Consider the following 16,021-nt stretch of genomic DNA (forward strand, 5'->3'; position numbering starts at 1 on the left):
CTAAGCCTATACTTCTAAATGATCTCTAGGCTCAGTGCAAGCATGAAGTGAAGGCTAGGAGAGAAATTGTAAATGGCCTGGCTAAGTGTAGAAGGGGCCATTATTCTACAAAAAAAAAAAAAAAAAAAAGTTTTTTTGTTGTTAATGATTTAAGGAGTTTCTTATTCTTTTTATTTTATTTCTCCTCTCATTTCCCTTTTCCTTTTCCTTCTCTCTCTCTCTCTCTCTGTCTCTCTCTCTCTCTCTCACTCACTCAAAGAAATATTTGTCCAAACACTAGCTTACTGCAAGGTAAAGGAACAGAAACTTCAGACACTACACATCACAAAAAACAAACTTCCTACAAAAACAGTTTAGAAAACTCACTAAACAAACAGCTACAGTGTACAGCAAGGAAGAAAAGCAAACCTTGAGTAGAAGGAAAAATATGATTTCAAGAGTTATTACATTGTAATATTCAAAATGTCTAGTTTTACCAAAAACATATGAAGCATGCAAGGAAACAAAATGTGTCCCATTTATAGGAGAAATTAACAGAAATGAGGAAGAACTGACTTGGGACTTACTAGGGAAAGACTTTAAATCAACTAACTTAAATATATTCAAAGAGCTAAAGGAAACCAGGAAGATGAGGCATGAGCAAACATATAATATCAATGAAGAGATAGAAATCATAAAAAACAATCAGGAATTCTGGAGCCTAAAAGTATAGCAGAAATAAAAAAACTCACTAGAGTTTTAATAGTAGAGTGAAGCAGGCAGAAGAGTAAGTGAACTTGATCAGTCAAATTATCCAGTTTGAAGATCAGAAAGAAAAAAACAGAGAAGCTAACATAGCTTAAGACCTGTGGGTCACCATTAAGAACACCAAAATATACACACTAGAAACCCAGAGAAGAGAACAGGTTAAAAAGAATATTTGAAGAAATAATAGCCAAAAACTTCCCAAATTTGCTAAAAGATATGAGTCTACAGATTTAGAAAGCTTACCAGCCTCTAAAAAGATAATGCAAAGAAGTCCACACCAAGACACGTTATAATGAAATTGTTAAAAGCCAAGGAACTAAACAGAATATCTTGAAAGCAGCAAGAGAAAAGTAACTCATCATGGGCAAAAGATTTTCAATAAGATTAGAAGTATATTTCTCATTAGAAACCATTGAGGCATGGAGAAGAGAGTGGAATATTTTTAAAGTGCTGAAAGAAAAGACTGTCAATCACAAATTCTATATTGAAAAAAAACTATCCTTTAAAAATGAAGGAGAAATTAAGACATTTTCAGATTAATTGATGGAGTTAGTCATTGGTAAATAAGAAATTCATTATAAGAAAGATACGGGATCCCTGGGTGGCGCAGCGGTTTAGCGCCTGCCTTTGGCCCAGGGCACGATCCTGGAGACCCGGGATCGAATCCCACGTCGGGCTCCCGGTGCATGGAGCCTGCTTCTCCCTCTGCCTGTGTCTCTGCCCCTCTCTCTCTCTCTCTCTCTCTCTCTGTGACTATCATAAATAAATAAAAATTAAAAAAAAAAGATAGTCCTGCAGGCTGACCAAAAATACACTAGACAATAACTGGAAGCCACAGAAGAAATAAATAACTTCAATAAAGATAACTATATAGGTAAATACAAAGGCTGGCGTAATTTCATTTTTGGTTTGGAGCACCTCTTTGTATTTCACATGATTTAAAAGAAGAATGTATAAAAATAATGATAAATCTATATTAATAGGCATACAATGCATAAAGATGAATATATGGCCATAACAACATAGAAGAGGAGATGGACCTATATAAGACCAGGGTTTTTATCTACTCTTGAAGCGAGGTTGGTATCAATTCAAACTAAATTGTTATACATTTAAGATGTTAAGTATAATCTCCACAGCAACCACAAAGAAAATCTTTAAAATATACAGAAAAGATGTAAGAAGAAAATAAAATAGTTCACTATAAACAAATCAACTAAACAGAAAAGGCCGTAACAGAAGACATAAAGAATACAAAGTTGTAATACAGAGAACAAATTGCAAAATGGTTAAAATAAGGCCTTCCTTATAAACAAATATAAGTAGGTTAAATTCTCCAATGAAAGGTAGAGACTGGCAGAATTTATTTTTAAAAAAACTAAATGTGATCCAACTATATGCTATCTACAAGAGACTCACTTAGGTCCAAAGACATAAATAGATTGAAATGAAAGGGTGGAAAACAATATTCCATGCAGATAGCAACCAAAAGAGAACCAGAAGTGGACACACTAATGTCAGACAAAATTAACCTTAATTTTGTCTTGTTATGAGAGACAAAGAACACTAGATATTGACAAAAGAATTCATTTAAAATGTATAATTATAAACATACACATACCAAATAGTAAAGCCCAAAATATATGAGACAATGACATAATTGAAGGGAAGAAAAGAATTCTAATAATAGTTGGAGACTTCTATATCCCACCTTCCATAATGGATAGAAAATCTAAACAGAAGACAAATAAGAAAATAGAGGATTTTAATAACACTATAAATCAACCTAACCTAACAACTAGACATACAGAGCACTACACTCAACAAAAGAAGAATACACATTTTTCTCAAGTGCACATAGAACATTCTCCAGCATAGCCCATATGTTAAGCCACAGGACATGTCTCAAATCTAAAAATATTGAAATCCTTAGAAATAGTTCCTTGAAAGATAATGGAATAAAGCTAGAAATCAGTAACAGAAAGAAAACAGAAGAAAATTCACGAATATGTGGAAATTAAGCAATGTACTCTTAACCAGTGGTCAAAGAAATCACAAAGTAAATTAGAAAATACTTAGAAATGAATGAAAGCAAAAACACAACATACCAAAACTTTCGAGATGTGGCAAAAGCAGTTCTCACAGGGAAATTTATAGCAGTAAATGCCTACATTAAAAAATAACAAATATCCTTAATCAAAAATCTAACCTTACACCTTAAAGAACCAGAAAAAGAAGAGCAAAATAAATCCAAAGCTAGGAAAAGGAAGGAAATAATAAAGATTAGAATGGGGAGTTTTTATCATGAATGAATAAAGAATCTTGTCAAATGCTTTATATTTCTGTTAATTTGGTTGTTAATTTCTCTTTCATCTCTGATTTTATTTCTTTGAGTCCTCCATTTTTCTTGATGAGTCTGGCTAAAGTTTATCAATTTTGTTTATCTTTTCAAAGAACAAACTCTTGGTTTTATTGATTTTTTTCTATCTTTTTAGTCTCTATTTCATTTATTCCCTCTCTGATCTTTATTATTTCCTTCCTTCCAACAACTTTGGGCTATGTTTGTTCTTTTCTAGTTCCTTTAGGTGTTAGATTAGATTGTTCATTTGAGATTTTTCTTTTTTCTTGAGGTAGATCTGTATCACTAAAAATGTCCCTCTTGGAACTGCTTCTGCTGTATTCCAAAGATATGGGACCATTTTGTCTTCATTTTCATCTGTCTCCATGTATTTCTTTATTTCCTCTTTGATTTCTTCACTGATCCATTGGTTGTTTAGTAGCATGTTGTTTAGCCTCCAAAAAAGGAGGAAGAGGGGAAGGAAGAGGAGGAGAAATTGTAGGTGGGAAAAATAAATAGTAACATAATAGATTCAACTAAACAAAAATTTGGTTCTTTGAAAAGATCAAATGGACACACCTTAACTAGACTGACATAAAAAGACACAAATAAAATCAGAAAGTGGACACATCACTGTTGACCTTACCGAAATCAAAAGAATGATAAAAGGGTACTATGAACAATTATATGCCAATATATTAGATAACTTAGATGAGTAGCCAAATTCCTACAAACACACACATTACCAAAACTGAATCAAGAAGAAATAGTAAATCTGAACAGACAAGCAACAAGAGATGAATCAGGAATTTCTAAAAACTTCATCAAAGAAATATCCAGTATCAGATGGCTTCACTACTAAACACTGAAAGAAGAATTAACACTAATTCTTCTCAAACTCTTCCCCCAAAAAAGAAAAGAAGTAAATACTTCCTAACTCATGAGTCCAAAATCACTCTGATAATAATGTCAAAGATACAACAAGATACAAAGCAGAGATAAAAGCTACTGTCGTCATTGACCTCCTCCTCATATCAAATATTCCCAGATATTTCCAGCATTCATCATTCCTTTGTATGGATCCAGATTGCCATCCAGCATAATTTTCCTTCTGCTTAAAGGGATTTTTAAAAAACTTTTCTGTTAAGGCAAATATACTGGTGATTAATTTTTCAGTTTTGTATCTAAAGAGGTTGTTATTTGCCTTAAACTTTTAATGACATTTTTGTTAGGAATAGATTTATATGTTGATAGGGCTCCCTACACACACACAGTATTTTTTAACTGTTACTCCACTGTCTTCTCATTTGTATTAGTGATGAGACCTCAGCTGTCACACTTACCTTTGTTCCTTTGCCCATGATGTGACTCTTTTCTTTGGCCCTTTTGAAGATTTTCTCTTTATCTCTGGTATTTGAAAATTTGAATATGATGCCTTAATGGAGTTTCCTTCATGTTTCTTCTGCTTGAGATTCATTCAACTTGTTGGAACTGTGGATTTTTATTTTTCATCAAATTTAGAAAAATGTCAGCCCTTATTACTTCAAATATATTTTTTGTTCCTATCTCACTCCCTTCTCCTTTGGAACTCCAATTACACATAAAACATGCCACTTGAATTTGTTGCACAGCTCACTCATACCTTGTTTGATAAATCTTTAGGTTTTCTAATATTTTCTTCTGTCAAGACCTACTTGTCATTAGTTCCATCCAGTATATGTTTTTAATCTCAAATATTGTAGTTTTCAACTCTAGAAGTTCAATTTGGATCTCATATATCTTTCATGTTTCTACTTAACGCTTTAAACATATGAACTACAGTTATAATAAATATTTAAATATCTTTACCTGCTAATTCTAACATCTATACTAGCATTCTGAGTGTATTTCAGTTGATTGGTTTTTCTCATTATGAGTCATATTTTGCTGCATCTTTGCATGCCTAGTAATCTTCGGGGGTGCCAGATATTATGAATTTTACTCTACTGGATGAGAGTATTTTTGTATGCTGAGTACTCTACTGCTGAGTATTTTTGTATGCCTATAAACATTCTTGAACTTTGTTCTGAGATGTTTAAGTTACTTGAAAACAGTTTGACCCTTTCAAGTCTTGCTTTAAACATTTTTACGTAGGACCAGAATAACACTCGGTTTATTTTTTTATATTTTATTTATTTATTCATGAGAAACACAGAGAGAGAAGCAGAGACATAAGCAGAGGGAGAAGCAGGCTCCTCGAGGGGAGCCCGATGTGGGACTCTACCCGAGACTCCAGGACCATGCCCTGAGCTGAAGGCAGATGCTCAACTGCTGAGCCACCCAGGTGTCCCTAGCACTCAGTTTAGAACTAATTATTCCACACTACTGAGGCAAGATCCTCTGTGTACACCTCCAAATGCCCCATGAATTACAAGTGGTAAGAATTAGCACTATTCATGGCCCTGTTTGAATGTGGTCCCTATCACCTAGAATTCTTTTCAGTGGTCCTTTCCCCAGTCTGAATTAGTTTCTTCACACTCAGGTGCTGATGAATACTTGCTGAACACTCAGAGGGGATCTGCTAAGGAGCTCCAAAGTTCTTTTTCCTATTCCATTCACTTCTTTCCAGCATTCAATTCTTTGAATTCTAACTGCTTTGGTCTCCTCAGACTCTCAAATCTTTTTCCTCAGCTCAGGGAGTCCCTTGGGCTCAGCTCAAGTTCCCTCCCTCTGCACCACAGTCATGGAACTCTCAAGGCAATCAAATGGAGCAATTATAGGTCTTCTTCATTTACTTCTAGACTCTCAGGGATCACTGCCTTTCTTCACCTGATGTTCAGTATCTTGAAAATTATTGCTATATTTTGCCCATTTCTTAGTTGTTTTAGGCTGAAGCATAAACCTGGTTCCTATTATTTAATCTTGACTGGAAGCAGAAGAATTCCTATTTAATTTAATTTTAATTAATTTTAATGTAGGTAGCCATATCTGGCCAGTGGCTCTTGTATTAGTACAGTTAACAATTGCTGGGGTTACTGAGATTGAGATTTTAAAATACAAATGTAAACCTCAAATGGGTGTATTTTTTAAAACATATCCTTTAATAGACATTGTGCTATAAATGCAAGTTAATTCAGTCAATTCTCAGTTCAGCCCTGATAGAGGCAGTCTCATAAACATTATGCATTGGAATTGTTCAGGTCATTTCAGTACAGTTCCTGTCTCCAAACTCTGTGTTATCACATTTTTCTGAATGTGAATAAACAGTATTGTCACAGTGAATTACAAGGATGAAGAAACAGAAGGAGAGTTTTCAGTTTTTTCATTCTAGGCCATTTGGAATTTTTGTTTTTAAAATATAAAATAGTAAAAAAGTGCAGACCAAAAGGTGTGCCAAGAGCAAACAACAGTACATGCAGGACATATTTTACCAAATTTGAATAATATCTTTAAAATGAAATTTATTCCTTTTTTATCAATGTATTTAATTGTTGTTAAACTGAAAAATTATTATTCGTTACAATAACAGACCTATACATAGGTGTATTTTTTTTCTTCTTCATCAAAGACAAATATGTAGTTAAAAATATTTCTCTATTTTTTCCTTATTTGTTTTTTTTAAGATTTTATTTATTCATGAGAGACACAGATAGAGAGTGAGAGGCAGAGACACAGATAGAGGAGAAGCAGGCTCCATGCAGGAAGCCCGATGCAGGACTCAATCCTGGGACTCCAGGATCACGCCCTGGGCCGAAGGTGCCAAACCACTGAGCCACCCAGGGATCCCTATTTTTTCCTTATTTGTATTGTGTTTTTTACTTTTATTTTTTACAAACAGGGTGTATATATATATATATATATATATATATATATGAATTTCAATGACAGAAAATATTTGCTGTTCACATTTTTCTGCATAATTTATTGTTCATTTCTTTCATGGTTTTTATTGGAAATAATTTTGTTGTATAGGGAATAGTGTTTTGGAAGTTTCTGTTCTCAGGGCGCCTGGTGGCTCAGCTGGTTGAGTGTTGAATTCTTGGTTTCCACTCAGGTCATGATCTCAGGGTAATGAGATTGAGCCTGGCATTGGGCTCCATGCTCGAGCTCATGCCCCTCTGCAATTCTCTCTCTTCTCTCTCTCTTCCCCCCACTCACTCTCTATTTTGCTCTCTCTCTCTAAAAAAAAAATCCTTTTTAAAAAAGTATCTGTTTAGTGTGTCAAAAACACTAGGCTTGCCATTTGTCAGTAGACAAACAATTTTTTGCAACTCTTATTCCAAGGTGCTAGTTTCTTTAATATATAGACTTCCTATAAAACAAACAAACAAAAAAAAGGCCAAACAAACAAACAAAAAACAATCCAATATACATAGCAAAAGATATGATTAGTGCAAGGAGAAAGAAATAAAAATCTCAAAGTTTGAGCATATTGAAAGATGTTCAGCCTCACTCATTGGGTAAATTGCAAATAAAACTGTATGTACTCTGATAACATTTTTATATACCAAATTGGCAAAGATAAAAAAGTTAGTGAGGTATATGTTCTGTGGTCAAGATTATGGAAAATAGGCACTGTCTGATATCAAGTTTGGGAATGCAAATGAAAACAACCTCTATAAAGAGAAATTAGGCAATATCTTTCAAAGTTAAAACTGCTGATTTTTTAAAATTTCACTCCCAGGTTAAGTACTGACAGATATATTTAGTATAGTGGGAAATGATGTGTATTATGTAAAAAGATTCACTATAACTTTGATTATAATGACAAAACATTAGAAAGGGCCACTGGTTGCAAATTGCACTGGCGTTGGGGGGCAGAGTTAGAAAATAAAACATAGGCTCATGTACAATAATGATCTCTGGAAAGATTCACAAAGACTATTAAGTGGTTGACTCCGAGGTGGGCCTTGGGAAGTTAAATGGATAAGGGAAAAAAGGAAATATACTTTTTATAGGCACCCTTTTGAACCTGTTTGTAATATTCCTTTGTGTTTCCTATTTTTTTAATTAATTAAAAATGAAAACAACAACAAAATTTCAGCCATCTTAAAAAACAAAACTGTTTTCATATTAAAAAACAAAACTGTCATAATAAAAATAAGGCCAAAAAACTAGGCCAATGATTTTTTTTAAATCTCTGAGGCAAAAATAATGGAATTGACTCCAAAGCAATACTCCCAATTTTTAAAGAAAAGAGTAGAATGCCCACCTTACCTGCACACATCGTACAACCATTTTTCTACCATTTCCAGCAACAACATACTGGTCCTGGGTCAAATGGTGTAGTTATTTTAAAAATAAAACAAACAACAACAAAAATAACAAAATTCAAATTCTTTGTTAAGTATTCATCATTTAGTATTAGTAGAGAAACATTACTTTTTTATCTGAATAGGGTGGCTGCTGGTTAAATATCTGGTTGTCGGGGTATCAGAGCATGACTTTATATCAGAAACAGGTATGATAAAAGATGGACAGATCCAAGGAGAGGAAAAGATTATAGAAAAAAGTTGCTAGTGAAGACCAGGATGAGAAGACACTGAGGCCACAGGAGGCCTAAAACTCTCCAAATGGAAAGACTTCCCATACGGTTAACTTTCAGGATATGAGTTTATTCACTTCTGGAAGAAAGACAAAATGCTATATTGTTTGCCCTTTTTGAATCTTTTCCATTTTTTCCTCTCAATATTTTCCAGGGAAATGATGATTATACCAGGTAGTTAATGTCATAATAATAAAATCACCACAAAATCTCAGTGTCAGAAAATTTATTTAATATACTAGGCTGCAGGTTGGCTGGTGATCAGCTGATCTAAATTGGGCTCAAGTAGAGTGATTCTTCTTTGCCTGCCTAGCTATATTCTTCTCATAGCTATGGCAGAGAAGCAAAAGGACAAAACTAATTGGACAAATACTTTCCAATCTCTTGTGTAACACCTACTGACTGCTTGTTAATTAAAGCGAGTCACATGGCCAGACCCAGAGTCTACAGTTAAGAAAATACACCTTCCCCCCAGCAAATGACTGGAATGCAGGGAGGCTAGAATTGGGACCACTTATAATCTATCACAGTTACCATCATATTTGCATTTCCATAGGGTCTTAAATGTTCATTCATGTTTTCCCATGTATTTTTCATTTGATCCTTGGAATAGCTCTGTGAGAATATTATTTTTATTTTCTACATTTTACAGAAGAACAGAATCAGAAAGTAGTCATTTACCCAAGTTCACACAGCTACTTAGCAGTACAAGCAGGAATTGGCGACCTTTTCTGTACTTTGGTCATAGTTGATCATTCTTTTTCCTTTGTTTATAGGATACAGATGAAAACCAAAAACAATGGATAAGGAAAACCCAGGTAAAGTTATACAGCTATGTACTAGGGTAAATAAGGGATTGTTTGCTTCCTGTTTTCTAATTACCAACCACCGATCTAAAATTGTTTCATTGTCGTCCTGCCTAGAATAAAAAGACAAAATTCAAGTCAAAATAATCGTTACATCATTGCAAATACCAAGGGCCAAAACAAAACAAAACAAAAACATATCCATATACACAAAAAAGCAATAGTAACAGAAGAGTTGAGTCATGTTTTATAGATGAGTAGACTATAGTCATAATTGCTAAAAATTTTTGGACATGTGCTTCTAGTATATGTAAATATATTTACTTATCAATAATAAATATACTGCTATATACATAATGCAGCTAAAAAACAAATACAATTTGGGACACCTGTGTGGCTCAGCAGTTGGAGGTCTACCTTCGGTTCAGGGCATGATCCGGGGTCAGGGAATTAGGTCCTGCATTGGGCTCCTGGTGGGGAGCCTACTTCTCCATCTGCCTGTGTCTCTGCCTCTTACTCTGTGTTTCTCATGAATAAATAAAATCTTAAAAAAAATACAATTTTAAGCACATAAATAATATTTTAATAATTTTCAACAATCTTTAATAGAATAATATCATTAAACACACTTCATTATTTTTTAAATTTTTCATTTGATTTCATGGCATATTAGCTGCAAAAGATAGTTCACAAGGAGCAAAACGCACAATAAACACATAGGGAGAGGTTCATCATTAATGATATAAATCTATATTTAAATGCTCATTTTAATATTACTGATTGAGGGGACAAGGCTGACTTCATATAGTACTTAATTAACTTTTCATTGTTTTTAACCCTGCCATGTGGCTGATGAACTGCTCCTACTGGGGTTAGAAGTGTCAACTGCCATTCGCTTATCTGTGGGTGTTGCAGTTGGGTATTATTTTCAATCCAGCATTCATTTCACTGTACAAATGTATATGATCCTCTGTCTTAAAACAAAAACCCTCTCTTGACTTAATATCCCCTTCCAATTATTGCCCCATTTCTCTGTGCCTCTTTACATTTAAACTCTCAAAAATTTGCTGTGCTCAGTTTCTCTTTTTCCATTATTTCTTGAACCCAGTCAGACTTGAGTTCCCACCATTCCAACAAAATTGCATTTCCCAAGATCACCATTTAACTAAAGAAGCATTAAACACAGCTGCCGGCCACTCCTTCCTTCTCCTTGCTACTGTGCACTATTTTCTATTTATTTGTTTTTTACTTCACTGACCACATCTTCTCATTTCCTTTTCTAACTCTCCATCATCTCCTCAACTTCAAAATATTGGGAGGCTCACATCCTCCAATGGCTTTATATTTCATTCTGAGAATAAGCTGGTCTCTACAGTGAATTTTAAGTCCTATATGATTGTTCACCCAACCCTCCAGTTCTCTGATCTCACCTCCTCTTCCTCTCACTCCAGCCACTTACTCCTCTGCAACCACACCAGGTCTCTACACCAAGAGCACATCACCTATGCTTCTCCCCTACAGATTTGGCTAATTCTGACCATGACACCTCACATCTAGGTAGGTGCATGGCTTGCTCACTCACCTTCATATCTCTGCTCCAAGATAAACCTTCCCTGACAATTCCATACAAAAATAGCAGTTTTCTCCCTCACTCTCCCCAATCTCTATCCCTCTTACCTTGTATAACATTTGTCAGCTTATGTTATACTGTGCATTTATTCTCTATTCATTTTTGTCAAGGGCAATCTTTCCGTTTGCCTGGAAGTAGAGTAAAATAAGGTTTTAGTAAACAGTGTTTACCACAAAGATAAACATTAAGAAAGCTTTTGATCCATCACCGCATCTTCTACCATCAACCACATATGTAATAGTCTTTTTTTTTTTTTTTTTAGTATCTTATTGTGGGAAGGAAGGAAGTGACAGAGTCAATATAATTTCCATGATGATTTAAATAATTTGCTTATTGACAACATCTATATACATTCATTGGAAAGACGAGTTTACATAAATGTATGAAGCATGATTTATAATCTCTTTCAGACAAAGACTGGTTTGGAAGTGCATTTACAAACCCCTTTAATTACATCCTTAGAGATCAACAGACCACTGCTCTAGGTATTGAGGATCCATAGATACATGTAACTTACCCCATTCCCTCAGCGTTAAAGCCTGCTGTCATCATGTTTTACACAGCAGATAAACAAACTTACTCTTCTGTCCCTGGCTACTGCCCCACAATAACTTTCTAGCTCTCTTTAGATTATTGCCATTTTCGGCAGCCAGTATGTTGAACAGTGTTAGTCATTACCATGACTAACTTGAAATTTAAAATATAATAATTACTATAAAATTGATTCCAGCTTACCATGAAAGGTTGTTGGAATAGGAAACTGCTTAATTTCTAAGGCAATCTTCTCCGTCATTCTCTGATTATACCTTCTCCTATATCTTCCTCAACTGTGTTTCAACAATATTGTCCCTTTCTCTTACAGCTTCAGTCTTTCCTATTCTGTTAGATTCCTGATCTTAGCCTATAGTTATCATGAAATCTCCTATGTCCTGACAACAGCAAAGTCTCTCTTTATTCTGGGTCCCTTTGTGTTACTATCCCATCCATTTTCCTTCAAAATCTAATACTTAATTCTTCTCTGCTGCAAGCCTACTGATATTCTTCTTCATTTAACTATGTTTATCACATTAATTCATGTGTATAGTTTACAAAGGCAAATAAGGCTTAAAACCATGGTAATGCTAAAAATGTTTAACAACTGATTGAGCATAGATACTGACCAGTCAGATAAGATCATGAACCAATTATCTTTGCTTATGAAATACCCTTATCGGGCAGCCCTGGTGGCCCAGTGGTTTAGCGCCACCATCAGCCCAAGGTGTGATCCTGGAGACGGGGGATCAAGTCCCACGTCGGGCTCCCTGCATGGAGCCTGCTTCTCCCTCTGCCTGTGTCTCTGCCTCTTTCTCTCTCTCTCTCTCTCTCTCTCTCTCTGTGTGTGTATCTGTCATGAATAAATAAATAAAATCTTTTTTAAAAATACCCTATCATACCCTTTTTTGAAAATACCCAATCTCACCCTGGTTCTCTCCATCCAGAAACAACCACTTTCAAATCATTCAAATCATTGCTGTCTCTTCTATTTGTTTCTTTTTTTTCTTCTGCTATTTATATCCGATTCCTTTATAACATGTTCATACAAGCATTTCTTTTCAACAATTGCCTGGATTTTCAGTCACTCCATGTTCTTCAAAAATACTAATGCCTAAACTTGTCTGGGGTTCTGTGGGATATATTTGCTTTATTCTTATGGATTTTCCTCATGAGGCCTTTCAGTTCTCTCTGGTCTGCTAAAACCATTACCACCGGCCCATCTGCTTTGTAGCTTCTAAAATTTTGGTAATACCTCAAGTCTGTAGTCATCTCGTTGCAGGGTGGACTGCGGAGACATTGGGTCCTGAAACTTTGACCCAATCCATCCATCTGGTCAGCCATCTTGGGCCTGTCTGGTTTAATCTGGCTTCTTGTGGCTTTGTTTTGGAATGCTGCCAGGACAGGCCTCTGACTTTCCTGATAGCTGGCTATGACTCCTTTCCTGGCTGCCAGGCATCCTGTTAGAACCTAACTAGAGGCCTCTAACACTCTCCCATTCCATTTGGGTGTATTGATTATACCTTATTTTTTAAAATTGTTTTATTCTTACTTTAGTGGCACTTGGAGGGGAAACAGAGTTTTTTGTTTTTGTTTTTACAGATTTATTTGTTTATTTTAGAGAGACAGAGAACATGAGCAGGAGGGAAGGGGCAGAGGGAGAGGGAGAGAGAATCTCAAGCAGACTCTGTGCTGACCACAGAGCCCCACAATGTGCGGCTTGATCTCATGATTCTGAGATCATAAAGTGAGCCAAACCCAAGAGTTTGACACTTAACCAACTGAGCCACCCAGGCACCCTGGAAGCAGAGATTTTTTTTTTTTTTTTAAAGCCTGTGTTCAGTTTCCCGTATCTAAGCACAAGGTCAATCAAATGGCTACCCTGTACTTCTGCTTCCATTTTCTGGCCTCAACTCTCAAAAGTCTGGTTTCTACCTCTAACACTCAGCTAAGACTACTTCTTTGAGGAGTCCCAGTAATCCTTGTTCATCTAATTCAGTGGCCTTTTTTCAGCCTTCATCCTCTGGAGCTCTCTGCCACAGTAGACACATGGAGCAAAGGACCCCTCTCTGGCTGGGAAGCAAATTCTCTTTTACTTGCTCCTCATCTTCAGCTCCTTTAATGTAAATTCTCCTCAATGTTGTGTTTTTGTTGGGTTTGTTTTGTTTTGTTTTGTTTGCCATTCAGTGAATACCAGGCCCACCATACCCCTTAAAGCAAGTCTGAGAAGATTTCACCTGAAATGAAGGTCAGAGTTCCAATGATTATAGAGAACTGGACATTGTAGTTGTTGTTATATGATCTTTTCTGGGACTAAAAGCCTTAATTTTTTATGTTTTCTCTAATCTAAGAATGATTGAAAAGTTATGACACTTGTGCATGTTTCTGTCAATGAGCAAGGAAAAAGGAGACCCGAGAAAGGATTTAAAGGAATAAAGGCTGGAAAGAATTATGTTGTTTTCTACTTGCACCCAATTGGAATATCTCTCTTTCAATATAAGGGTGATACATAGAAAGGTGACAGTTCCTGCTATCAGAGGGCACTTACAATCTTCTCAGTGGAAGATATAAGAGCTAAGTAATTACAAAAATTTCAACTCTAATAAGTACCACAAAAGAGGAACCATGAAAAGTATGTGACTGGTGGATTTCTTCAGAGATCAATGTGTCAAAAGCCAATTTAGTGAATGACCAATTTGTGAAATTTTCTTCTTTATGTGGCTATTTAATAAAGTTTTGTGAAAAGCATATTAGATAGAATAACTTTTAGAGCTTATGCAAATTCTTGCATGGTTTTAACTGATTGGTTTTTATTTGTTTTCATGACAGCATTTAAAGATTGTTCAATTTGTTTCTGTCATTGGAACATATCAAGCCCCTGGAAGACAGAACCCATGTATCTTAGAGAAACTTTACACATAGTAGGAGTTTAACAAATGGCTTTTTTGTTACTAATTAAATTAACCAATTTAATTCATCAATTCATTCCACAAGACTATATTTCACACCAGTTTTGTTTTGTTACTTCTTAACATGATTTCTTCAAAGGCAGAGTTTTATGTTGGCTTTAGGATAATAATAGCTCCCATTGATTTCATGCCTAGTACCTGTCAACCATTATATGTTTATAATTTCTAATCCTTGCAATAGCCTCGCAAAATAGAAGATGTTACCTCCCATTTTACAGGTGAGGAAACACACATTTTATGAGGGTAAGTAACTTACCCAAGGGCATATAGTTGTAAATACCCAAGCTTGGACTAGAAGTCAGGTTTGTGATTCTGCAAGCCACGAAAACATATCACCCTATCTGTACTGTGTGATAGGTGAGTCTGTTTTGTTCCTTTCCTTCATGTATAATCATCTTCAAAAAGAAGATTTTGGTTTGTTACTGTTTATTTTGTGTTTTACAGCTTTCTTCGCTATCAAACACACCACAAGTGAGTCTGTTAGATGAAAAATGTTTAACTGAAAGATACACACATCTCTCCTGCAATAAAGTCTTCTGCCAACCATGGCAGAAATGCATCGATGGGACCTGTACTTGTAAACTCCCTTATCAGTGCCCAAAGGATGGTACCTCAGTGTGTTCAACTAATGGGAGAAGCTACCCAACTTACTGTCAGCAAAAGAGTTTTGAATGTCTTCGTCCAGGGGCAAAGTTTTTAAATAATGGAACATGCACAGCTGAAGGTAGGAAAAGTCTAGTTGAGTCTATGATGTAAGAAGGAAGTTTTTTGCCATCCCTTCTACTAGAAAATAATTTTGCTATGAAATGTTATGATGACAATTCAAAATTCCTTTCTCAACCCTTGATTGTAATTGCTGTGATAACTAAAGAAATAACATCACCAGAATATAGCCAGCCTTTGAATCCACAGCACAAGGCTCCCAAGGTCAGTCTTTCCCCTCGGTGCCTGGTGCCACTCTCTGTTACCCAGCCCTTCAAAATTATCCTTATCCTCACTTCTACTTGGCTAGCAGGACTATTCCCAGAACTACTGAATTGGTTCAGAACCCAGTGAACAAATCTTTACATGACATTGATACTGAGATGGAGCTGCACCTCTGGACCTCCAGCTCCAATAATTTCTTCCAGCATCCATCCTACCAGCCCCTACCCCAAGGGAACCCCAACCCTGTTGGCCCTAATCTAAGGGGAACTCAGGCCTCTGCTGACCTAGGCCATGCTCTAACCTGGCCATGCTCTAAAATCTCTAACTTGGTACATCAAATGAAAGAGCTTGTCTATACTCCATCCAGGTTCCTAATGCAGTGAGGAGGCTGGGATACTGACAGGTAGATCTGTGGAGTGGTTAAGGTTATGAATCTCACTGCCAGATTTAGCTGCAAGCCCCTCTACCCCACCTCAGTTATTGACAAGCTATGTGACTGTCAGATCCCATTTTTCCACATCTGTAAAATATGAATAACACTAGTTCCTA

General features: G+C 35.7%; 1 protein-coding gene across 4 annotated transcripts in view; it reads left to right on the forward strand.

Annotated features, from left to right (window-relative positions):
• Positions 1–16,021, forward strand: part of CFI (complement factor I) — a 59,619-nt gene that overhangs the window by 13,860 nt on the left and 29,738 nt on the right. For 3 of the 4 annotated variants that reach the window (XM_038581907.1, XM_038581904.1, XM_038581905.1), the window contains exons 2-3: positions 9,386–9,427; positions 14,990–15,269. Coding sequence is in view for 3 of the 4 variants with exons in the window: in XM_038581904.1 (XP_038437832.1) it covers positions 9,386–9,427; positions 14,990–15,269 (322 nt within the window). In the remaining variant the exon portion in view is untranslated. The remainder of the gene's footprint in view (positions 1–9,385; positions 9,428–14,989; positions 15,270–16,021) is intronic. The other variant, XM_038581906.1, reaches the window with a different exon arrangement.

The sequence above is a fragment of the Canis lupus genome, chromosome 32, assembly GCF_011100685.1.
Source record: "Canis lupus familiaris isolate Mischka breed German Shepherd chromosome 32, alternate assembly UU_Cfam_GSD_1.0, whole genome shotgun sequence".
NCBI classification, from domain to species: Eukaryota; Metazoa; Chordata; class Mammalia; order Carnivora; family Canidae; genus Canis; species Canis lupus.